This window comes from Hyaena hyaena, unplaced genomic scaffold (genome assembly GCF_003009895.1).
Source record: "Hyaena hyaena isolate Hyena2069 unplaced genomic scaffold, ASM300989v1 scaffold_1026, whole genome shotgun sequence".
NCBI lineage: Eukaryota > Metazoa > Chordata > Mammalia > Carnivora > Hyaenidae > Hyaena > Hyaena hyaena.
In genome coordinates, this window is record NW_024081655.1 from 29,124 (window position 1) to 54,347 (window position 25,224).

The following is a 25,224-nucleotide window of genomic DNA, read 5'->3' on the forward strand; positions in this document are numbered from 1 at the left end:
GTATAAGGAAGAGCCACAGCTCAAAAGGGCTGGCAGTGGAGCAAGCTGTGCCCTTGAGGGGAGAGATTGAGGGGCCTGGTCCAGTAGTAACAGGGCAATAGACGGAAGTTAATCTTCCGTGTTAGAGTGTTAGAGCTGGACTCAGTTGCCAGATGTAGGCACTGGATGTAATAGAGTAGGGTAAGGGTACCCAGCGGCTGGTACAGTGAGGGTACTGAACACACACTCACCACTCCTGCATGGGTCTTCACAAGCTACTTATGATCTGAAGGTGGAGATAATACAACCAGCTTACCCATGTTCAAGGGCTGGAGCAGTGACTGGTGCACAACTCTGCTAGCCCTCTGGGTGGGCTACCCTGTCTCACTGCAAGTGATAGTTGAGATTGGATCAGTACAGCTTGTATGTCTATATAGAAAACAGGGGTTGAAGAAGGGAAAAGCAAGAATGAACTATTTTATTTAATGGGAGAAGTGTTATAAAATGCATGACTGCTGCCTCAACACTGATGGCTCTCAAATCAGTTCCATTCAGAGAGCTGGACATAATACAGCCAACTTGTGAAGCACAGTGTGCCCCAAACTGACTTTCTCCTCCTCCCACACTCATCTGATAGCACCACAACCCATGTAGTCACACAAACCAAAAAGCTGGGAGTCAATCTAGACTCCTCCATTTCTTTTTTTTTTTTTTTTTTTATCGAGGGCACTAGTTTATTTCACTCAAAGGACCAACTGTAACCAAATGAAGTGAACATAACCTCAAGATTTTATTGTCTTCATAATGTAACAAAATATGAAGCTTAGAACTGGATCACTTGGCCCTTTCTCTTCTTATCTCCTCCCAGTTCAAAATGCTTGCATCTCTTAATAGCCAGCATTCTCTTAGATCTGCAGTTGGGCTCAACACATTCAAGCCTCAGCACAATCTTCTTTGTAGTCTTAGCCTTTTTTCGGAAAATCGGCTTCGTTTGTCCCCCATAGCCACTCTGCTTCCTGTCATAACGCCGCTTTCCCTGGGCATAAAGAGAATCTTTGCCTTTCTTGTACTGTGTCACTTTGTGGGGTTGGTGCTTGCCACACTTCTTGCAGAAAGTCCGGCGGGTTTTAGGAACGTTCACCATGGCTGCGAGAAGGCTAGCGGCCTAGACTCCTCCATTTCTTTCTTGTCCTACACACATGGTCACTCAGCCCAGCAGCTCTGACTCATGCTTGTCATTTCCTTTCTCATTAGCCAACTGCTACTACCCTCTATCAGATTTACAGAATTCCTCACGTGTACTGTGACCTTAATTTTTAAACTTGTCTCTCTCTTATGGTGACCTTGAAATGTACTTCTCTCACAGTCTCTGGTCATACTGATACACTGTTAAAATACAGGTTTTTATTTTTAAAATAAAAATTTTAAGTGGGGACTTAAAAATAATAAGTGAGGACACTTTTAAGTGGCTTTTAGAAAAATATAAATGAAGTACAGTGCTATAAATGAATTTTATCCTCATGATTTTCATAACATTTTCTTTTCTCTAGCTTCATTGTAAGAATATAACATATATAACATACAGAATGTATGTTAAATAGACTGGTTATATTATTGGTAAGGCTTCTGGTCAACAGTAGGCTATTTAGAGTTGAGATTTTGGGGAGTGAAAAGTTACATGTGGGTGTTTGATTGCACGGAGGGTTGACAGTCCTAACCCCGTGTTGTTTGAAGGTCAGTTGAATTTGTTAACAAGCCTAGAAGTAATGAAGTTGTTAAATGGAATAAAAGCATTAAAAATGTGAATAATGCTCCTGTTAGGGTTGAGGGTTAAGATTTACCATGCAATATTCATGTTATATAAATGAAGTTATATAAATTACAAGTTGTAATAAATGAAGGCTAGCTAGTAGTATAAAGACATAAGGTTGAATGAAGGCTGCTGCAAATTCTAGAATTATGAGTACTAAAATAATAAATGCAATTGGAACCAGTTAAGGACTAATTGGTATTAGGACTACTGTGATTTCTCCATGCAGATAAATTAATAAGTGACCTGTTATACTATTTGTTAAATATTACAAATATCATTCAGTTGTACAGGGAGACCTGTTAAGAAAAAGCCTGATAGTTTCAATTGTAACTAGTATAGGGATGAGTGGAATTGGTGGTAAAAAGCATGTTAGTGAGTCTAAAGTTTTGTGGCAGAAGCCAATAATTATTGTCCTTGCTTATAATGGAATTGCTTTTCCTAATTTTATTGAAAGTTCCTTTGCCTCAATCTATGATACTGGTTCTTTACTGAGGGTCCTTTAGTATTTATTGTGTGCCTGGTATGGGCTGGGCACTAGGCTGGCATAATGTGGGTACAGTGATGGGTAAGCTGACATAGTATCTGTTCTCCAACTGAAATCTAAAACAAACAAGCTGCTTTTTTTTTTTTTTTTTTTTTTTTTTTTAAAGTAGGCTCCATGCCCAACACGGTGCTTGAACTCATGACCCTGAGATCAGGGATTGCATGCTCCACCAACTGAGCCAGCTGGGAACCCCCAAACAAACAGCCTTCTAAACAACAGCAGCATCCATAATCCTGCCTAACACCATACAACTGTTCTTCATACATACAGAGTCCTTTCCCCAAAAGGTAAGACCTCTAGTCCCAAAGGTCACTATACCATCTCAGTGATATTTATTCCTCTTCTAATTTAGTCACAATCCTATCCTGATATATGTAACCCGAGGAATAAATTGTAAATTCAACATCAGCAAAAATTTATATGAAATAACAGGTGAAAAAGAGAAAAGGAAGAGAGAACATGGTTAATAAATATAATGCAAATATTGTACATATACTGTATATATAAAAAGCAAAGAAAAAAATACATAGCTCCTATAGTCTTTTTTTCCCCCTTCCTTTTTAAAAAAATTTATTTATTTTGAGAGGGAGAGAGAGTGAATGGAAGAGGGGCAGAGAGAGAGAGAGAGAGAGAATCAAGCAGGGCCCGGACTGTCAATGCAGGGCCCAAAGTGGGGCTTGAACTCAGGATTTGTGAGATCATGACCTGATCCGAAATCAGGAGTCAGAATCTGCACCCACTGAACCACCAAGGCACCCTGCTCCTATAAGCTTTTTCCTGCACTTGGCCATGAGGGTATAATTGATATTTATATAATATTAACTATTTCATGTTTTCTTTTGTCCAAAGCCAGCACCTCAGTGTGTTTTTAATTTTAATTTAATTTAGTTTTTTTTAAACCTTGGTTATTGGGATGACTCCAAACCTCAGTCCTGAGGCACTAGGAACCTTGATAGTCCTGCTTGTACTGGATTATTCTATGTTCAATGAATTTTTGCCAGTAGACATGGCATTATCAGAAAAGAGATGCACTTCTCACTTTCATTGTGTAAAACAAAATATTGATTACTTCAAATACCAAAAAAAACCCTCTTCCTCTTCTGTTCCTTCCCCTCCCCCTTCTCCTCTTCCCCTCCCCCCTTCTCCTCCTCCTCCCTATTTGTTTCATGACTTTAACTGTTTAAAATGCTTGTAAGGGCCATATGACTGCCTCAGCTTCAAGTTCAGTAGAACTAGTAAGACAGTTAAACCAGTAAAATCTAAAGTTGTATGTCATGAAGCAAAACTTTTGTTTTGCCAATTACATATAACAAGTGCTTCCCCCACCAAACACATGAATCCAATCGTCTTTAGAAGACACTGTACCATATAATGATTGCCGATCCAGAGCACATACCATATCCAGTTCTCCAGTACGAGAGCACCCCCACTTTGCAAGGTGTTGCCTAGAAGCTGATGCAGTTAACTGAGTCTTAAAGAAGCAAGTATTTTCTGTGAAGTCACCTGCTTTTGTGTGATGATGCATGAACTATAATAAATGTCAGCTGTTTAACTTCACTTTTTTTGAACCTAAAATGCAGTCCTTGGTCAAGAAGCAGAGGTGCTTGGAATAACATCAATACTAGAGTAACAATAATGGCATTGCAATAAAGGTTTTATAAGCCCATGGATAGTGTTGCTGACAGAACAGTGGTGTTTGTTACAAGGTAGACAAGTGCGCCCCATGATGACAGTTTATTGTAATCATATGCAAGCAGATGGCTGATTAGTTGTTCTAGAATCTATGGTTGCAGATAGGGCCCTCAGCAGCTACAGACCAGATGAACAATGATAATAAGAAAGCCATATTGTTTGTGTTTATTGTATCCACTCATACAACCAGGGCCACTTTTACATGGCCCCATTGATACAATACCGGGGTGGAGCTGAAAATGTGGTAATGACACCCACAGAGTGGTTCACTCTGTTTACTTGCTTTGTGTTTGACCTCTGGTGAATATTTACAAGTACAATAGAAGTATTTTCACACTTTGTGTTCATTCTGTGAAGTCTATTCACATCGCTCTTCCTCAGGCCTTTTTGTCAGTAACTCTAATTTTTTCTAAGACCCTTGCCACTTAGCCAGCTTCTGCTCTTCAGTCAGTGTGGATCCATACTTCATCTCTACTTCCACAGGGAGTGCAAAATTGGCGGGAACACTCAGTTTTCTATGAAACTATCTTTCATAGAAAGATTCACACTGTCTTTCAGAGACAACAAGAATGTTGGATTTGTATCTACATGGCTTTTGTTCACATTACCATGGTTTTTGAGGCCTATTAGTTTGGTAACTATTCTAATTTGCTGTTTTAGATATTGATCGTATGGTGGTTGAATAGGGAGGAGCTGATGTTTTTAATTTGCTATCTTCCTACAAATTGTTATGCATGCGTGCAACATTAAGCAATTTATTTTGGTATTCATTATAGTTTAACAGAAGAGTGAAATATATTTATTCCACTACAGAATCCATTGCACTCTGCCTTTCTTAAAGAAGAATTTTGGGAAAATTAAATTTTCTATTTTGAAGGCCTTGCAAAATGGGATTCCATTTTAGAATATCTCATAAAATGTCAACAGAATAAGCCCAGCAAAATGCCCTCCATTTCCTTCAATATAAGTCATATGTCAGGGAAAATGTCTGAGTATATGACAGCATATTGCAGGAAGATTTTGACTTCCAGTGTGTGGAGCATTGTAGTCACTGAGATATGTTCTCATTGGTATGATTTTTCTTTTTTGTCAGCTGTATGCTGGTTCCACATTGTAAAACACATCAGTTGAACTTAGTTTTTAACATGTGTTATTACTTGGAATATACTGGACTCCTAAGTTGCATTAAAATCTAAATAGCGTCTTTTAGTCTGTAACACAGATATTGTTGCTCCAGTGGTGTTTGCTTTATATTTACTGAGTTGCGTATGTGGCCTTTAGAAAACAGCATGACTTTTTTAAAAAAATTATTTATTTTTAAGAGGAGAGAATGCGAGTGCACACACACACAAGTGGGGGAGGAGTGGAGAGAGAGAGGACCCCAAGCAGGCTTTCCACTGTCAGTACAGAGCTTGAATTCATGAAAGTGGGGCTTGAATTCATGAACCCTGAGATTAAGACCTGAGCCAAAATCAAGAGTTGAACACTTAACTGACTGAGCCACCTAGGATCCCCAAACACTGAACTTTTTAAAGGGGTAACAAAAAAATCCTCATAATGTCTTCTTTTTAACAATTTTTTAAGTTGTTAAATATATATATTTTAATATTTTTATTTATTTTAGAGAGAGTGGGGGAGAGGAAAAGCAAGAGGGAGACAAAAAGAATCTGAAGCAGGCTCCAGGGTCTGAACTGTCACCACAGAGCCTGACACAGTTCTCGAACCTGTGAACCATGAGATCATGAACTGAGCTGGAGTCAGATGCTTAACTAACTAAGCCACCTAGACACCCTCCAATTTTTAACATATTTATTTTGAGAGAAAGAAAGAGAACGTACATGTGAGCAGGGGAAGGGTAGAGAAACAGAATACCAAGTAGGCTCCATGCTCACCAGAGAGCCCAGTGTGGGACTCCATATCACCACTATGAGATCATGACCTGAATTAAATTTAGAGATGGACACTGAACTGACTGAGCCACCCAAGCATCCCATGTCTTCTCTTTTGATAAAGAATTTGTATTTGGCTATCAGTTTTGAATCATCTTAATATGCAAGATGTGTTTAAAGTTGTTTGAGTATATATTTCTTTGTACAAATTAGTAAGCTGAAGAGAGAGACTTTCAATAGTGAAATAAAATTTCAGTAATGAAATAAGCTTGACAATTCCATTTGACTCAGAAATATAATAAATGAAATGAGCAGTCTACAATTTATTCTGCTGAAATGCATGCTTCTCTAGTGTGGATTAGCTCATGTGCATTTGGTAAATAGGAGGTGATGTCAGCATAACATGGAAGGTAGACCGTGTTGTGTCCCAGCATGCCAGTATTTTATGGTTATTGGATGTAAACTTTTACACAGTTGAGAAGAAAGTTTTAGCAATTAGAAATGCCTTAAGAAAATATCTGAAAATTACTACAGAAGTGGCTTCCTTTCCTGGAAGATAGTGCCTTTCTGGCTTAGTAGCTTCAGGAAATGGGACGATCTCCACTGTGTGAAGCTATCTGGGGAAGCTGCAAATGCAGAAGCAGTGGGTGAAAATACATTTCTCCAGTGTTGAAAAGATTAATGGAGGAGAATATCCCTGGAACAAATTTTTAATTTTCACGTAGTTGGCCTCTATTAGAAATGAATTCTGCAAGGATCGACATCTCAAAGTAGGAAGCATACACCCAAGGGTACAAGATTGCAAAGGATGTACTGGAGATGATTTTAGGTGGAAATGCCAATGGAGGCTTAACTGTGTTAATGGATTTATCAGGATTGGGATTGGTTTTGTCTGTCTTCTGGTTACAGAGTCCTGTGGGTTTTGACTGGTCTGCCACAGTCCTGTTTCTCTCATAAGAACATGAGGTTTTTTAGAAAGGTATATTTAGCCATAGAGCAGAAATGCCTCTGCTTTGGCTACGAAGGTTGGAGTAAACCTCTCTTAGTGCAAGGGACAGTGATTCGTAAAGTGGCAAATTACTATAATCATTTCATCTGATGAGCTATTATGCAGATAAAATCAGATCACCCATGTGATTTATAACTTTTAAGTTATTTTATTTCTTGTTAGGAAATCTCTCAAGAGTCTCTACTAACCTTTTTTTTTTTTTTTTTTTGTCATTTTAAAAATATTCAGCAAACCTCTAGAGAGTACTACCTTTTTGTAAAGGACTGTACCAGATACTGTGGATAGAATGAGCAAAATTGCCATGGTCCTGCCTTTGTGGAGATTATAGTCTGGTGGGGAAAGATGGAGTTAAACAGGATAATCACAGAATGATTGTTTCATTAAAAACTTTGAAAGAAATGAACATATAGTGTAAGTATGTAGTAAAGCATCTTGCTCTTGACTACAGCACTGAGGAAGTTCCTTCTGAAGAAGAGCCAATCACAAATTGGATTAGCCTGAATAGGAGTTAATTAATTAGGTGAGTGTAGGTGTGTATTCACGTGTGCATGTGTGTGTACGCACATGTGCGTGTCTGTGTATGCACGTACACATGTACAGGCTCATTTCAGACAGGAGGGCAGGCTTCTTGCAGACAGGGAAGCAGTGTATACAGTGGACCTATGGTAGAGAAGAGGATCGATCCTGGAGTGAAGGCTCATGTTCCTGTGGTTCTTGGAAGGGAAGGGTATGACAGACAGGGTCTAGACCTGGCAAAGCCTCATGGTTCATTGTAATGGTTTTGAGCTTAAACCTAAGAACAGTGGAATTCACTGAAGAATTTTAAAAGCTTTAAAATCAGGTTTGTATTCTGAAAAGACGCTTCTTGCTGCTGAGAAGAACATATACTAAAGATGCACGAAAGGTCTTGTGGAGTCCAGTTAGAGGCTATTACGGTAGTCCAGGAATTTTTCTTCAACAGTGCCCTGCTATCCCTGTCACTCTAGAATACGATGGTGGTGGTGGAAATGCACAGATATAGGAATTTAAGGGCTGTAATCAGCTGGACAAGCTATATTGGATAAAAGGTGTAAGGGGAAGACTTGTAATGAAGATTACATCTAAGTTTCTGCTTGGAGAAACGGAATTATAGTAGTGCAGTTCACTGAGTTGAACACTGGATTTCCGGGAAAAGATAGTGAATTTGGTCTTGGACATATGTCTGAAGTACCTTGGCGATTTCCAAATGAAGATGTTAAGCAACAAGTTGAATATATATATATCTGGAGTTCAAGGAAATGTTTAACCTGGGTTGGAGTATGAATTTGCAAATTGCATTAATTGCTCATTGAATCCATGTGTCCTAATGAGGTTGCTGATGGAGAGAGTACAGACTGGAAAAAACAAGAAGGCTGAGCTTCAAGGTACCGCTAAGAACTAGGTAGAGGAAGATGAACTAGCAGAAAATTTGAATGAATAAAGAAATAGGAATGCATGGCATGACTAGAGCCAAGCAAAGTGAGGATTTTGAGAGCCTTCACTCTCTATTCATGCTCATGGGAATAAATGTTTCAAGTAAAAGGGACAGAGAAGAGAATTTATAATGTAGGTTTCCTGTGTCTTAGTCTCTGTGGACAGAAATTGGCAATGTTTTAAGTTGTGTGAGCCCAGTATAGACTTGATTTCTGACACGTATAGGAAATCTGCATTTTAACTCATATGTGAGAATTATTTTCAATAAGGTGGCTTTCTGGTAAATAAGATTTCTCTTTGGTGTTTTATATACATAGCAGGGCTGTATGCCTCTCTAGGTGATGCTTATTGTTTTCTTAGGTTAGTTATAATTCTCATTTGATATTTTGTAACTTAAAAATTGAATAAGACTAACCACTATGAACACATATAATATTAGACATATAAAGGGGAAAAGCAGTTAATAAATATAGATATATTCAGAAAGCAAGGAAGAAATAATGTATAGCCACTATGTTTTTGTGTCTACAGCTGGTCATGTGGCTATCCTTGATATTTATTCTTTCTTCCAATATCCATTCCATGTTCTTTTTTAATGATCAATACCTCAGCTGGTTAGATTTCTCTGCTTGGTAGAGTTGACTCAAAACCTTAATTTCTGAAGTTCAAGGAATTAGTAGTCCTTCCTGCATTGGGTTACTGGTGTGTCCCATTAACTTTTATTTGGACTTTTGTTCTCTGGATTCCATATATTCTGTTTCTCCATTAGAGAAGCAACACAATTCTCCCCTTAATAATAAAAATCAATTACTCTAGAAACTTCATAAACCTCAGTTTTTTCCAGTTAAGTGGGATGAAGAATCAAATGTGGCTGGGTGGCCGCGTCAGCCTCTAGTTAAAAGGAAGCCTCGTTCTGTTTCCTGGTGGAAATATTCCTTTGTTGGTAACTAAGACATCAAGAACAGCACAAAGACATTGGGACATGGGAAGCAAACACTTTGGAAGTAGGTTATTAGGGATAATAGTGAAGTAAATCATTGCCACTTCTACCACCTAATTCCCAGAAACCTTGTGTTTTTTTTGCTGGTTCAGAGCATGCATTGCATTTTTAGGACAGCACATACAGTGGATGTTGTGATGCATTACCCAGATCCTCCCTTGAGGAATAAAATACTCATTCCCTCAGCTGCTGAGGGTGCTTTTGGCACAGAGCTGTTAGCCTTTAGCCTCTTTTAGAATTGCTGCAGCTGAAGAAAGGCTACCTCTCTCAAGGTCTCTTCCCTTCCCAGGGTCTAGTACATTGAATGACTGCTTAACATGGGGGTATAGAGACTTAATCATCTTGCTTTAGCACTAGGCAGTTTCATCTTCAGTACACTACCCAGGGTTAGCTGAGGCTTCTGTTGGACCTGTATTGTTAGTTCAGATTCTCTCTCTGTTCAATTCTGCTTCCTTCCCCATCTTCGATATGCATTGATTCCAAGACCTTCTATTGTGCTAATGAGACTGTCAGAGTCAGCTTCCCAAGGAACCCAACCTGCAAGAGACTGTAGCCCACAAGACGATCCAACTAACCACATAACTGAGTCTTCAGTGGGCTAGTTCACTGTTCTGTTAAGCCCCCTGTTTGGATTGTCAGGCAAAGACCAATGAATCCTGTGGATGAGAGCTTATTTCCCTTCTCCTTTTGCTGAGGAATGTGTCCCCTTGTCAGAAAGAATGGCATGTGGAGTATCTTGAGGGGAATGAAATATTCCCATAGCCTGTATTTGTTGTTGCTGGCAAAAGCATTGTAGGAAGGGAAAGCACAATCATGCCAAAATAAGGAAATACACAAAAATTGTGTTTGAATATGGTATCTGTGACATTTTCCCCTTCCTTTTCTGAATTTTTCAATTTCTGTTATGAGCATGTATCTCCTTTATAGTGGGACTAAGAAGATTGATTCCTTCCCCCAAACTAAAGAAAGCTCTTTTTTTTTTGCCTCCTATAAAGGGATGTATTATGTTCTAAAACATTTAAATGATTCTTTAAAAATTTGGTTTTCTTTTTTCCTCTTTTTTTCATCCCATGCTCCTGGTGGCACTTTACCATCTGTGTGTGCAGGTGTGGTTGAGAATAGCACAGGAACACTTCTTTCTACACTCTGCAGTAGTGACATTTGAATATTTTTGTAGGTTTTTATTATGTTGCTGGCTATTCCTGTCAGTTGCTAGAAAGTGAAATACTTTCATTATATTATTCATTACCTAGGCATTGACTTAAGAATATATTTATACCTTTTCCATTTTTTCATGAAATTACATATAATTTTTATCTTATTCTAGTACAAAGCAGTTGTCTTACTTTGTTACCACAACTACTGATATTAATATTTATTTCCTTTATAAATTTAATAAATAATAGAAAGGACTGTGTACTGCATCTACAATACATATCCCTTCAGGGGTATGTAATTTCAATATGATGTCTCTCCTTTTCCTCAAAATGGTACAATGGTTTTATATCAGTCATTAATGAATGTTCATCAAGAAGTATTCTTAGAGAAGTGGCAGGTTGAACTTTTTATAAATTCCAATTTTATATGACTAAAGCATGGGTTCAATGAATCTGCTCTGGTCTGAAGCTTGGAGCATGGGCGAAGTATCCATTGCTTGTGGCTTAAGGCTGAATAGGCAGGAGCTCCCTATAAAATTTCACTGGATTCTCAATAGTTTCACCAGTTAAAGAAGGTAGAAGATTTCTTTGCTTGATCTTTTAGAGTGATTTAAATAACATAGGTAATTAATTTTTTTAAATCTATTAGTTTCATGTTTGCTGATCTCAAACAATCGAGGAGATATTATAGATATTTCTTCCATCTTTCAAATGTCATAATTTAGGAACTTTGATGGCCATCACACCCTTGCTATGAAATCAAGGATTATCTATGGTCACAAAAGATCTTTTTGATCTATTTACTGCAGGGTACTTGATCTCTTCAGATGTTTGTTGTGGAATGTAGCTGTCCCATTATGTGTTTAAAACACACAGTTGGCTGAATCCGTGTTGTAGCAATTGTATTCTCCATTTGGAAGTACTGAATCTTCTGGAACTTGGTAAGCTTCTATAACTAAAAATGAAATGATTCCCCCAGCCTGAGATACGCCTTATAAAAAGTGGAAGTTCATGAATTGTCCCGTTTCTGTTAAGGGCTTCTTGATACAAGGACACCTGAGTCCCATTATCCAGCTGAAACAAGCATTTTGTCCTTGCCTGGGGTTGTGGGGTTGATGAACTGTTTTGTTTCCAGAAAGCAGGAGAACTGCTTTGGTGAGCTGGTGCAGAGGACCATACAGTGCACAGCAACCTTTCTGTAGGTGGGAAGGATTTGTGCCCAGTTCTGAAAGAGACGCATATCTGCTATTCACCTACATTCTTCATGAGGCCTTTAATCAAACTATACCAGGTCTGAAGCAGGAATTTTAAGCACTTTGCTTTTGAATGGATGTAAAGGCTTTTAAATGCTGGATCAAGTAAGAATTAGACTCAAGATAGGTTGTTCCAGATTTTTACTGAAATAGAACTCTTGGCATCAGCTTCACTGGCTTAAACTGTGCTTCTGTTGTTGGAAATGAAAAGCAAATCAGAAGACATCAAATGGGAGTCCCATTTTTGGATATACCAGCTCTCTGTTGCTCCACGGTAGCAACCTGAGAGTTGGGAGAAAGTAGAAGTTAAAGGGGAGAAAATGTAATCATGTCTCTGTGGGCTCGTGAGCCTGTTAGTGAAATTTTGCTTTTCTAAAGTAAGCCTTCCTATGAGGCAGCTTTTAGAAATCCTCCCTCTAGAAAATGCCAGCACAATGCTGTTCTTGTGAAAAATTATATCACTGCATTTCTTCTCTCCCTTTTTAAAGGGAAGATTTTTCTTCAATTGGCTGAGCAAACACAGGAGTTTCAGTTAATGTCCATTTTCATGATGTCTTTAAAATATTGAACAATATCTTTTATCAGAAGGTTATGAATGGTGAGAAAGTATTTAAATTGAGTAATTTCACTGACAATGCCCTAATAAATGTTGGTATTCAAAACATGTAAAATAATAAGGAGGCTTATTTTAGGGCATTTGCGTGTGAAAGGGTAGTGCGGTGCATAGTACGAGCTAATTATAGTGGTCAGTCCAACCAGACAACCACCGAGTCGCAAACACGGTTTCTCAATAGGAAAGCACAGAATTTGACTCTGACTGTTGCTCCCAAATCTGAACCACTGCAGTGATGTGGGGGTAGGGACACTGGGAGGTTTCTTTGAGAAGTGTGCAAAGTCATAAAGAAACCCAACGAGAGCTATTAATCTTCAAAATGACTCTAAAAATGCTGTATAATTCAACTTTGCTTTACACTGTTTGGCAGTGCACAAAAAATACCTTAAAACAATTTGCATTGGTAAATGAATAAAAGAGGGGAAGACACAAAGAAAAAAAAGAGAAATGGTACAAAGGTTTTCAAATGAGATTTAAACAAAAAGAATGAAGAATCTGGCACAAAGAGCCTCTCCAGGGGAAAGCTTTGAACTCACTTTTTACCCAGGGCTACAGAAATGTTTTGGGGCTTGCACTGAAAAGGTTAACAAGGGGAAGCGACTCAGAAAGGCATGATGCCACCATTGGCCACATCCCCCTGATTCCACATTTGTGGAAATCTTGGTAGGTTTCATAAGGGCAGCTCCAAATCAATCTGAATATTATGTGAGGATTTCAGAAAGCTGTCCTGAGGAAATGAAAATAGTTGAATAGATGGAATTGAAGATTATTTCCAAAGTCATTTACAATGTCACATATGCAAACACAGAAAAGATATAAGGAAAGAAATATTGCCAAGCAAATCAGATAATACACACACACACACTGTATATATATTTTTAAACTCACATTCCTTTTAATAATTTCACTATGGCTTTGGTTTTGGTGATTACCGTATTAAGTTTTGGAATAGAGTTAGGCAGGCCTGGCCCTGGGTAGAAATGAACACTAGTGAAGATTTTTGCTCTCCAGGCTTCTTTTCTGGTCACTTATCTTAGACTTTGGCTCTCAATTTTAAGCACTCAGTGTACTCATGGTGTCCAAGTCAGGTCCATCTCTCACTTGTAGGGCTTTATATGTCTTAACGCCTAACTTATAGTCGAGCCTGTCTCTCTGTCTCATTCATTCATTCAACTCCTTCACACAAAAAGTGACTGTATATATCCTTCCTTTTATTTCATGTTTAAATGTGCCAGCACTTTTCCCCCCTGTTCCTTTCGCTTCATGAGAGTTGGATGATCTAAGTCACCAAAAGGCCTTACTGCATGTTGATGGATTAATATTTTGTACCTTCCAGGAAATTCTCGAAGATATGGCCTTGTTCTCCAATGCCAAAATATTAATCCCCACTTCAGTAAAGGAGAAGGGAGACACCTAATAATCACGTCAAATCACCTGTGCAACAGCCAATTGTACCTAAATGTGAAATAGCCTTAAGATTAAGCTAGAGAAGATTCTTATGGGAATCTGGATCTTGGAACTTTCTCACTGATTTTTTTTCTTTCCGTTGGTTGTAGCTGAGGTGGTTGCAAAGGTACTGTTATACTGTGGGATATACTTGGATTTTCTTCACTGTAAGTTATGTGGGTATAGTTAGAACCATGCTTTTTAGCTTGAGAATTTCAGAAATCTGAACAAAGAGCTCTGAGAAGCATTGCATGGGAAAAAAGCAATCATACAGGGCATGATAAGTAGGATGGCATGGTGGATGGAATGTCAGATGTCAAGAAATATGAGTTGTGGCTCTTTCTCACATATGACAAATCTAGTTTATTCCTTAATCTCTCTGAGTGAGATTCCTCAATTGCAAAATGAGATGGCCATCGATGCTTCTCTTTTGGCTCCTTGCAGCTCCATCAAACAATTTAAACCCGCTGGATTAGAAGATCTCTCATGCTGTTTCCAGCTGTTCCAAACCTCGATTTAGAAATTAAAACAGATTCCACAGGGCAACTTTGACTTCGCAGTAAGGGATACTTGTGGAGCACAGAAAGCCTTGTTTTCTGTGACACATCCTTTACTAAGAATCCTGTGGTTGAGCTCCTGCCAGGATTTAGAATCCTCCAAAGTATTAATAAATATTTAGTATCTTGTCTCTACCAGAGACAAACTGCTTTGTCCCTGAATGTACAGAAACGAGAGAAACTGACATTCCTGTCTGCCTGAGGAATGATTGTCCTGTAGAAAGTGAGGTTGGGGCTTTTAGGAATTAAGGCCTTTCTTAGCAGAGAGCCTCATCTCATGCCTCTCTCAGATAGTCCCGACTGGGCCAAGTGGGCATTTCTGGACTGTAACCAGAGGCAAACAAGGGCACTATATCCTTGGAGTTTCTCTTTCTTTGGGCACAGCTTCTGATGTTTTGAGTTTGTCATCCCCTCAAACTGCTCTACTCTTGGAAGTCCTTCTGTTTTCCTACGAGTCTCCCAGGCCTTGAAACTCTCTCTCATTCCCTGTGACATTTCCAGAGATCAGTTTGCAGCAGGGCCACATCCTCCAAGATAATGTGTCCCTCCCAACCCATACTCCCGCCACAGCTCTTTTAGGCTACAGTTCTTCTAAGTAACAGCTCTTTTAAGGACACTGTTCAGTTCTCTAGATTAGCTTTGGGAAAGCAAATCTGTATAAATACTCACTGCCATAATCTTAACTGCCCCCTCAGCAACTTTCTATTTTTCTCTGAGGTGGAGAGATGGTCTGTTGATTTTTCCTTTGGCTCAGAGTGTATTCTCAGATACCCAGAGGATTCTAGGATGCTCTACGATTCTCTCTTTGTGGTGGATAATTCAAAAACCTAGGGAGCTTGGCATAACTCTCCAATTTATATTTACTTCCGTGGGCAAAGCAACACATAACGAATCAAGACTGAGAAACAGCTCTGGGCTTATCATAGTTCCCTGAGGTAATTATGCAAAGTAAACTCTAATAAAGATCATGGGTTATACACATAAGAGCAGCTTAAATCCATGCTTCATTTAAGCTCATTGTGATGAGTGGATATTGGTTGTTTGTTGCCTTTTCCCTGTGGACTAAAAGATTAGCGTTCATTTCAGAGTAGCATAATTTGTTCTTCAAGGGAAGACATTTAAATGATGAAGAAAATCACATCCTGTGGGATGACAGGTGACTTGGACCTTGGACTTTTGAAATGTGTGTGTTTATAGTTTTTGTTCTCTAATCCTTTGAAGCAAGGAGGTAGGAGGGATTCTAATTAGGGATATCTCTTTGGAGAGGGACCCTGTAAATCCTAGGGATAGATGTCTCCTGCAACTCTGGTGCATGACTAGGAATTTTTTGAGGTCATCAGACCACGACATAATTTTCCATGAAAGAAAGAATAATTCAAAATCATAACACTGATGAAAAGATTAAGAAATTGTCTTCATCAGTTTGGGCTGCTACAACAAAATACCATAGACTGCGTGGCTTATAATGATTCCTCACAGTTCTGGAGGCCGGAAGTCTAAGATCAAAACATGAGCAGATCTGGTGTCTGGTGAGAGTCCATTTCCTGGTCGATGGATGGAGGTCTTTTTACTGAAACCACAGATTGTGAAAAGGGCAAAGGGGCTCTGTGGGATCCTTTTATAAGGCCACTGATGCCATTTACAACAGCTTGTCCCTCATGACCCAATCACCTCCCAAAGGCCACACTTCCTATACCATTACTTTGCGGGTTGGGGTTTCAACATATGAATTTTGGGAGACACATGCATTCAGTCCATTGCAGAAATATACTTAGGCATAGTTTTGCTGATTTTGTGGACAGATTAATTGCATTATTAAAGGACTTTAAATTCTTGTCTTTGAAGGCCCATTATTTTCAGGCATTGTCTTCCCTGATTCCATGCATTTTCGGGCTCTCATATCTGTGAGGTACAGGTCAGTTCTATCCAGGTTCCCTGTTAATCCTCAGTAGAAGAGGAACTGAGCATTAGAAGCCTTATCCACTGGCAGGTGGAATCTGGAGCCCTGCCACATATACGTGGTAGTGTGGAATAGACTTAGCTTCTGATATGCTACAGAACAGCTCTGAGCTATGACATCTTATTGGCACCTGCCTCCTAATCTTTCTCAGGTGTCGGGCGATATCAGTTAGGATCTGGGTTTCTTTGTTCTAATACTTTAGAGATTTGGAACTCATTATCATTTCTGAAAACCAGCCTTATGGTTTAAAACCCCAGCAATATTGATGATGGTTCAGTTTTATTTGGCACATTTATTTAGCACTGTGTGGGATGAGCTTTTTCAGTCATTTTATGTGGATTATCTCATTGAAATTCTCACCACAATCCAATGGAAATATTTTATCCTTACTTTACAGTTCAGAAAATGTAAGCATTGAAAGGTTAGTTAACTTGCCTGAGTTTACAGAGCCCATAGGTTGCAGACCCAGTATTTGAAAACAGATTTCCTGACTTGAGAACATACATTAAATTTAATTGATTAATTAATTATGTAAAACATCTTTAAAGAAAAGTGTTCTTAAACCTATTATTTTTTCCCTTTTTAAATTATTGAAGTATAATGGACGTATAATGTTATATTAGTTTCAGGTATACAGCATATTGTTTGACAGTTCTGTACAGTACTCAGTGCTCTCAATGGTAAGTGTTGTCAATGGCTGTCAACATACAAAGTTGTTACAGTATTATTGACTATATTCCCTATGCTGTACTTTTAATCTCCATGATTTACCTATTTTATAACTGGAAGTTGGTACCTCTTATCTCTTTTACCTCTTTCATCCATTTCCCCACCTAATTCCTCTGTGGTAACCACCACTTTGTATTTGAGAGTCTGGTTTATTTGTTTGTTCATTTCTTTTGTTGTTTAGATTCCACATATAAGTGAAATCATATGGTCTTGGTCTTTCTCTGTCTGACTTATTTTGCTTAGCCTAATACTCTCTGGGTCCATCCATGTTGTTGCAGATGGCAAGATTTTATTCTTTTTTATGGCTGAGTAGTATTCCATATATATATCTCACATCTCTTTTATACATTCATCTATCAATGGACACTTAGGTTGCTTCCATGTCTCTACTCTCATAAATAAAGCTGCAATAAATCTAGGGGTGCATATAGTTTTCAAATTAGTGTTTTTGTTTTCTTTGGGTAAATACCTAGTAGTGGGAATACTGGATCATACAGTATTTTTATTTTTAATTTTTTTGAGGAATCCACATACTGTTGTCCACAGTGGCTGTACCAATTTACATTCTCACCAATAGTGCACAAGGATTCGCTTTTTTCCATATCCTCAACATCATTTGTTATTTCTTGTCTTTTCGAAGCTAACCATTCTGAGTGGTGTGAAATGGTATCTCATTGTGATTTTGATTTGCATTTCTCTGATGATGAGTTAATGTTGAGCATCCTTTCATGTGCCTGTTGGACGTCTGTATTTCTTCTTTGGAAAAGTATCTATTCAGGGCCTCCGCCGATTTTGTAATCAGATTGTTTGGGGGTTCTTTCTGGTTTGAGTTGTGTAAGTTTTATATATATTTTCACATATTAACCTCTTACTGGATATATCATTTGCAAATATCTTCCCCCATTTGGTAGGTTGCTTTTTGTTTTGTTAATGGTTTCCTTTACTGTGCAAAATCTCTTTGTTTTGATGTAGTCCCAATGGTTTATTTTTGCTTTTAATTTTCTTGCCTGAAGAGACAGTTCTATAAATATGTTGTTATGGATAATGTCCAAGAGATTACTGCCTATTTGTCTTTTAGGAGTTTTATGTTTCAGGCCACACATTTAGGTTGTTAATCTTTTTTGTTTGTTTCTTTGGGAGGGATTTGGTTAAAAAAAAAATGGCCCAGTTTCATTGTTTTGCTTGTAGCTGTCCATTTTCCCCAGCACCATTTATTGAAAAGACTGTCTTTTCCCCCATGGTATATTCTTGCTTCCTTTGTTATAGATTAATTGACCATATAGGTGTGGGTTTATTTCTGGGCTCTCTATCCTGTTCCTTTGATATATATGTCCATTTCTGTGCCAGTACCATACTATTTTGATTCCTATAGCTTTGTAGTATATCTTGAAATCTGGAATTGTAATACCTCCAGCTTAATAGAACATGAATTTTAACCAATCCTCCAGTTGTCCATTATATCATAGGCTCCCATGAAAAAGGACCTAGGTGAGAAAACCCTTAAAACCAGAGACATTGTGGTCCTGCATCTGGTTTGTTTATATCTGATGGAAACACTACCAATCTTAGGTGTACTAACATTAAATTTTGGCTTCATACATTTTCCCTTTGCGCCATTCTTTTTCATTTAATAATATTCATTGTGTGTTATGTACTCAGTGTATTGATTAGAGTAATACTTGCAGCTGCTCAGTCTGTCACTGGCTTTACACAGTAGAAGTTAATATTTTGCTCACATCCTGACTGCTGAGCCTCCTTCCTCATGGTGATTTACAGACCTAAGCCTCCTTGTGACTCAGCCTTCCCTTAGGTCTGCATAGTCCTCTGCTAAATGGAGAATGAGAGGATGGAGTAGACACATTTGTTTCCCAAGCAAGATGGCTGGAAGTGGCATGTATCAGCCTGCTTGGCAAGAACCATTCACATGACACCCACTTGAGGTGAGAGAACTAAGGAATGTGATCCTTGGCTTGGCCTCTGCTTCTTGGCAATAGCTATATGCTGTGAATGGTGACAACATGTGGATGTCCTTTTGGAAAGTAGCTGGGTATACAGAAATGATAAAGTTTTTGGAAAGAGCTTAGTAGCTGCAAACCTAGAACCAGTATGGCTGCATGAATCATAGAAAGCTTTGTGCTTATTGGGCCAAAGTCTCTGGATGCATTTGTATGGTTTATGTATCTAGGCTTTTGTTTTGATATGTGAGTAAGTTCAACCTTCAGGGTTGTGCCAGACAGTCTGATGGTCACTTGATGCCTCATATCTGGGGGACTAGACCACCATTTCTGTCCTTACATCCACTGGCTGGTCTCCTCTAAAGCTGATAGAGACACTCAGAACCATAAAGTTGATACCCTGACTTTGGGCACAGCCAATGCCTGGACACTTGATACTGGGAATTTCTTCTATTGATTCTTGGAATGGGGTTTCCTTTGATAGTCCCTGGTTTCCAGTGAGTTCTTACTAGTTGGTTTTCTAAGGCTCTGGCTCCAATTCACAGCAGAGACAGGACTTCCCTCATATCTCAAACTGACTAGTAGGTTGCTGTGTGAATCTGGTTTAGAAGATGGTCACCAGTAAGATAACTTTATTTCCTATACTCTTCCTGTCCTCTGACTGTTCTGATCTAGACCAGCTTCACTGAGTGTTTGGTCCCAAACGGAGAATGTATATAAGCCTGACTCAGTCATTTCCACTTCATATGCTCTTTCCCCCCATTGTTAATGCTTTGTCAGATTCCCTCTACCCCTGTCTGTTCATAAACTTGTCACCTCACTAACTCCATGGTTGCTCCATTCCTTGTTGAGTGTTTATAATCACCAGCCTTTTGTTCCCATCTTGCTCAAATCCAGGAATATACTGATAGATTAGAAGAGGGACACATTTTAAGTAAGATCATCTAGTACAGGGAGGTGGTCCAGGTCCATTTGAGGAATGTGGCTTAAATTTCCCCTTTTGATAACTTCAGTATTCTCAACATGACAATCATGGATAGTATGTATATGAATCAAATTTACTTGACCTTTTCACATATCTCAACTCCCCATTTAGGTGGCATTAACAGTCATGTGTGGCTGGACCTATGATTTATATTTCTCTCACCTTGCAAATAAGGAGATAAAAATGAATGAGGGTACCTAAACCATCTCATACAAATTTCTTCTACACAGAATGTTTGAGTCAACAAACAAAAATTTCATGCTTTAATTAAAGAGCATAAAGGAGGGGCGCCTGGGTGTCTCAGTCAGTTAAGTGTCAGACTTTGGTTCAGGTCATGATCTCACAGTTAGTGAGTTTGTGTTCTGCATCGGGCTCTGTGCTGACAGCTCAGAACCTGAAGCTTGCTTCAGATTCTGTGTCTCCCTCTCTCTCTGTTCCTCCCCAGGTCACACTGTCTCTCTCTGTCTCTAAAAAAAAAAAAAAAAAAAAAAAAAGGAAAAAAGAAAAAAGAAATTAATGTTAAAAAATAAAAAAAAAAGAGCATAAAGGAAATATTCACTAAAGAGGACTTTCCCTTTTGGATTCTCATCCTGCAATGCAGGGCACAGCTTGGAATATATTCTTGCTTCTCAGTAGGGGACGCATTGGTAAAGACTTAATATTTGTACTGATTTTGCTTCTTTTTTTTTGTTTTTACTGTTTTGTCCTTTCCATATGCAGTTTAGTATCACAAAGGGAATGGTTATTACTCAAATGAGTAGGACTTTGTTCTAGGGTTCAGTATATTATAAATTTATGTGGACCTTGAACACATTTCTTTGCCGTTTGGACTTGTGTTGGTTTAACAATTAAAAATAATGTTAATAATGATGACACTGATACGCGAGCATTGCATTATGCCATTTGTTTGGAAACTTTAGGATTTTACCATACCAGAGAAAAGCCTCCATGGGTAAGAAATTTATTTTCCATAAGTACTTCATCATTTTTAGCTGGATTGCCAAGCAGACTAAATGTTGCCTTTACGGTGATTTTTTGGCCCATACAGTCATCTTTAATGTTTGGAATTTTTATGGTGTTAGTCAGGATTATATTCTCTAGTTCACTATTTTACAGAGCCATTCCACTTTTTTCTAGGGCATGGGGACATTTTATTTTGTAATCTTTCATGTAAGGGCTTTGAATAAAATTTCCTTGGATACTGTGCTTTATAATAACTTGAGATGTCATTTAAAGAGGAGAAGAGATAATAGAATTAACATTTATTAGGCAGCTACTTTCTTCTAGGCACTTTGTTTGTATATTATTTTAATTAAAACCCACAGAAACTTTTTGAGTAAGACAGTGCCTTCCATTTTACAAATGAATAGACTGATAGATAGTGTCTAAGTAGCTCCTGTACAGTTAACAGAACACTGTGTGGAGGACAGGCTCTGAATTCCATTTCTAGAACTTTCTTCCCTACGTTCTTAGGCTCTCAAGGTTTTTAAAGACTACAGGCAATAGCATGGCTGTGCTTGTTAAATGAAATCCAACAATACATATTAGTAATGTGAGGAAGAAAAAATTCATTTTGAAACCAGGATGCGTGACTATGTGCCTTTTCTTTTTTCCTTGAACAAAACACCCACTGATTTCAAGGGCACTTTTGTGTCAAAAAAATCTCGAAGTAATCTACTAGTCCTTGATTACTAGTTAGGTGTGTATATCAAATCATATTTTCTATTTTTCGTGTACCCACAGTAAAGTAGGGGTAGGTGGTAATTTTGGTGTTTTAATATGATCTTGTTTATGCAATACAGAAGAATGCATGCTGAGTTTTGCAGTTGAAAACAACTAAGGCTGACATGAACACCAGAAACGTGGATATTTACCTGTTATTATACTACCAACACTGCCATTTCCATCTTGCACAAAAAAGTGTGTGTGTGTATATATGTGTGTGTATATATACACACACACACACACTCTCTCTTATACCTGAAATATATTCCACCCATCACTTACACTTTCTAAGAATCTGTGGAAGTAGTAATACCACACAATAGAACCGCTGTCACTGTAAGACATAAAAAAGCAGCAAGAGATGAATGGCCTTATTACTGACTGAGGTAAAGTAGATTGACCCTGTGATTCAAATCTGATTGACTTAATGACTTCATTGCATATGGGCAGTGTCAGAAGGCTGTTGTGAAACAATCGTTTGCCTTAAGAATGTTGCTGCTTTTCAAAAGCGTGACTCCAACCTTATCAGAATGTCAGAGTAGCAGTCTTGGCAACTGCATTTGTTGACTGGCAGGAAACCCATCTGTAAGCCAGCGATATGGGGATCTGGCATCTGCAGAAGGTGATTTTATTTTCCCAAGAATAAAGAAGCTATATCCTTGGAAATGAAGAGCGTTGGATTTGTCTCTTAGAGGGTTGTGGCTGTTGTGCCTTTTCCCTTAATCAGTTTCCACCAGAACTAAGGAAGACCCTACCCTGTTCGCTATAATTCAGATGAAGAGAGTTGGGGGTAGGGTCTAACAAAAGCATTCAAAACCGGATTCTCAACCGTTTTGATACCATAGACCTCTTTGTAGGCAATTGAAGTGGGTGGATGTCTTCTCAGTATGTTTTAAAGGCATAGAATAAAACATTTAAGTTTGTAAGGGAAATACAATTATGAAAATATATAAAAAAGAAATTTGTGCTGAAGAAATATGTGTGCTCTTTGATTAGTGAAGCATTGATGAGTATAACTACTTTTTTAAAATCTGTAAGAACAGTAATATGGAAATACAAATGATTTCTATTAGTGACAAACAAATAAGTAACCCTACTACTACTGTGATTTGTTAACCTAAGTTCCTAATTGAGGAGAATTCAATTGAGGAGAATTCATTTCAGTTAAATGTTTTGAAAAATCTGATTTTTTCTTACACATTTGCAAACTCCTAATTTCTGTTCTTTGGGGGGAGTCTGTGGACAGTAGCTTAAGGAGATCTGTTAGAATGGTCAAGGAGGGAGTCAAGGGATTAGGCTGTCACAATTAAGTCCTTTGGAGAACTTTTGAAGGTATAAGAGAGATGTGTCTTGGCAGCATTTATAAAATAAGGACAGAGGCTTCACTGTACTTTATGATCTTTAGAGGCATCTTTTAACATCTAATATTGATTGTTATAAACAAATAAATATATTGAGCAGTTCTTACTGTTTCATTTCAGGTTCTTAAGAAGATTGGACTTAAGAAAAAGTAATGAAAATTTTTTTTAACATTTATTTATTTTTGAGAGACAGAGAGGACAGATCATGAGCAGGGAGGGGCAGAGAGAGGGACACATAGAATCGGAAGCAGGCTCCAGGCTCTGAGCTATCAGCACAGAGCCTGACGTGAGACTTGAACCCACGAACTGTGAGATCACGACCTGAGCTGAAGTCGGACGCTCAACCGACTGAGCCATGCAGACGCCCCAAGAAAAAGTAATTTTTATCATGTTTATTAAATACCATATCTAATACTACTTTAACTAAAATTGTTCTTGCTACTTATAGGCCCATTTATATATTTATTTATCTGTATACATATATAAGTATCTGGAGTAATGTTTGCCAATAGCCAGTAATGATTACAGCTGAGTTGAGATTTGGACATTTATTTTTGTTTTCTAGAGTGGGTGAAATCAGTTCATTATTTAAACATTTGGTATGGAAGGGAAGGCAGTAGCTGACAATTTCTTTAGAATGAAAAGGGGAGATGAAAGTAGATTCATGCACAGAGGAATAGAAGCAGTGGAGGAAGAGATACTGGAATTACAAGTAAAGAAAGGATAAGTGGTGTAATAAATGTTGACTGCAGGCAAAGCAGTGTTATCAAGAGATGGGTACTAAAGGAGAGAGAACAATTATTTCTTGAGATGAGATCTGAGGCAGTATTGCCCTTAGACTCAGGAAACAGAAGCCCCTTTCCTGAGTGCCATGCTTGAGGGTCCTGTTTGGCTTTCCTCAGGCTACATCCCTTCCCATAGGGCCAGGAATTCCTTAGGTCAAAGGGACATGCCACTCAGCCCTGCACATACACTACTTGACCATGCTCCTTTGTTTTTTACGAGCTGAGCCGTCGTAAGGTGGACTCCTTTGCTAGGGTGTATACGTCTTTGCCTGACGTGTGGCAAATGGCCAAGTGATTTTGTTTTGGTGATACATAGGTGAACATACAGGTTGGGTGTCCAGAGTGCACACACAAGGTTACTTGGCATTCAGGATGGAGCTTGGAATGAAGAAGCAAACAGGGCAGGCTAAGGGCTAAATGGAACTGGGAGCCTGGGGGCCCTGGCCCACTCTCTAGCTGCCAAATTCCAGTATAAAACTTGGAGGAGTTCACATCTTCTAAATTTGGCCTGAAGAAGCATTAGGACTATGTAATTGTTGAGTTAAGAAGATATAACATAATTATTTTAGAGTTTGTTTGATGTATTGCTATCTTTAAACTATTTAAAATGTGGAAAAATGGATTTCCATTTCTACTTGTGCCCCAGGAACCACAACTGTGGTCATAATTTAGGGAAAGTATGGAAAACAAGGGCTTTGAAAAGTGAACGTGAAGAATTCATGTTGGATTAGCTCCTGGGCTCAGTAGTTCATGAGTCAAGCTCTTTTGGGGGTGAGAGAGGGGTGGCATGTGGGACTGCAGAGAACAAAGGCCAAAGGAACTTCACTAGAAACAGGCATGGCAAGAAGTCAAGGATTAGGAAGAAGCAGGCAGGGCTAAAAATGTCAGGTAATATGTACTTTCTTGTGACTTTCTCTGGCAGTATTTGGGGGCTGAGGAGTAGGGTCACTATGCAGTTTCTCAGATTCATTCATTTATTTATACACTTGTGTTTGCATGTGTACTGAGAACTTATGGCATGCTACACACTGTTGTATGCACCTGGGGTATTGTGATAAACACAGTTGACAAAGCCTCACTTTCCTGAGGCTAAAGTTTGCCTTTCCCAGAATTGCTAGGAATGACACAACTTATCTCAATGGGCAGCATGATAAGGAGAGAGATCAAAACATAGGTACCTTTGACTCAGTAATCACTCTATGTAAAAATCATATTCCGCTAGCAGCATCATCAATGACTAAACACTGCTTAGCAGCACAGAAATATAGTCAGCATGCATTGTCTTATTTTATTCTATTTAAAAATTTTTTAATGTTTATT

The 25,224-nt window shown here is 38.4% G+C and overlaps 1 protein-coding gene across 1 annotated transcript; it reads right to left on the bottom strand.

Annotated features, from left to right (window-relative positions):
- Window positions 1-706: 706 nt before the first annotated feature.
- Window positions 707-1,138, bottom strand: LOC120223624 (60S ribosomal protein L36a). The gene has a single exon (XM_039221815.1). It carries the CDS (start codon window positions 1,121-1,123, stop codon window positions 803-805), a length of 321 nt encoding a protein of 106 aa, XP_039077746.1. The 5' UTR covers window positions 1,124-1,138; the 3' UTR covers window positions 707-802.
- Between the last annotated feature and the right edge of the window lie 24,086 nt (window positions 1,139-25,224).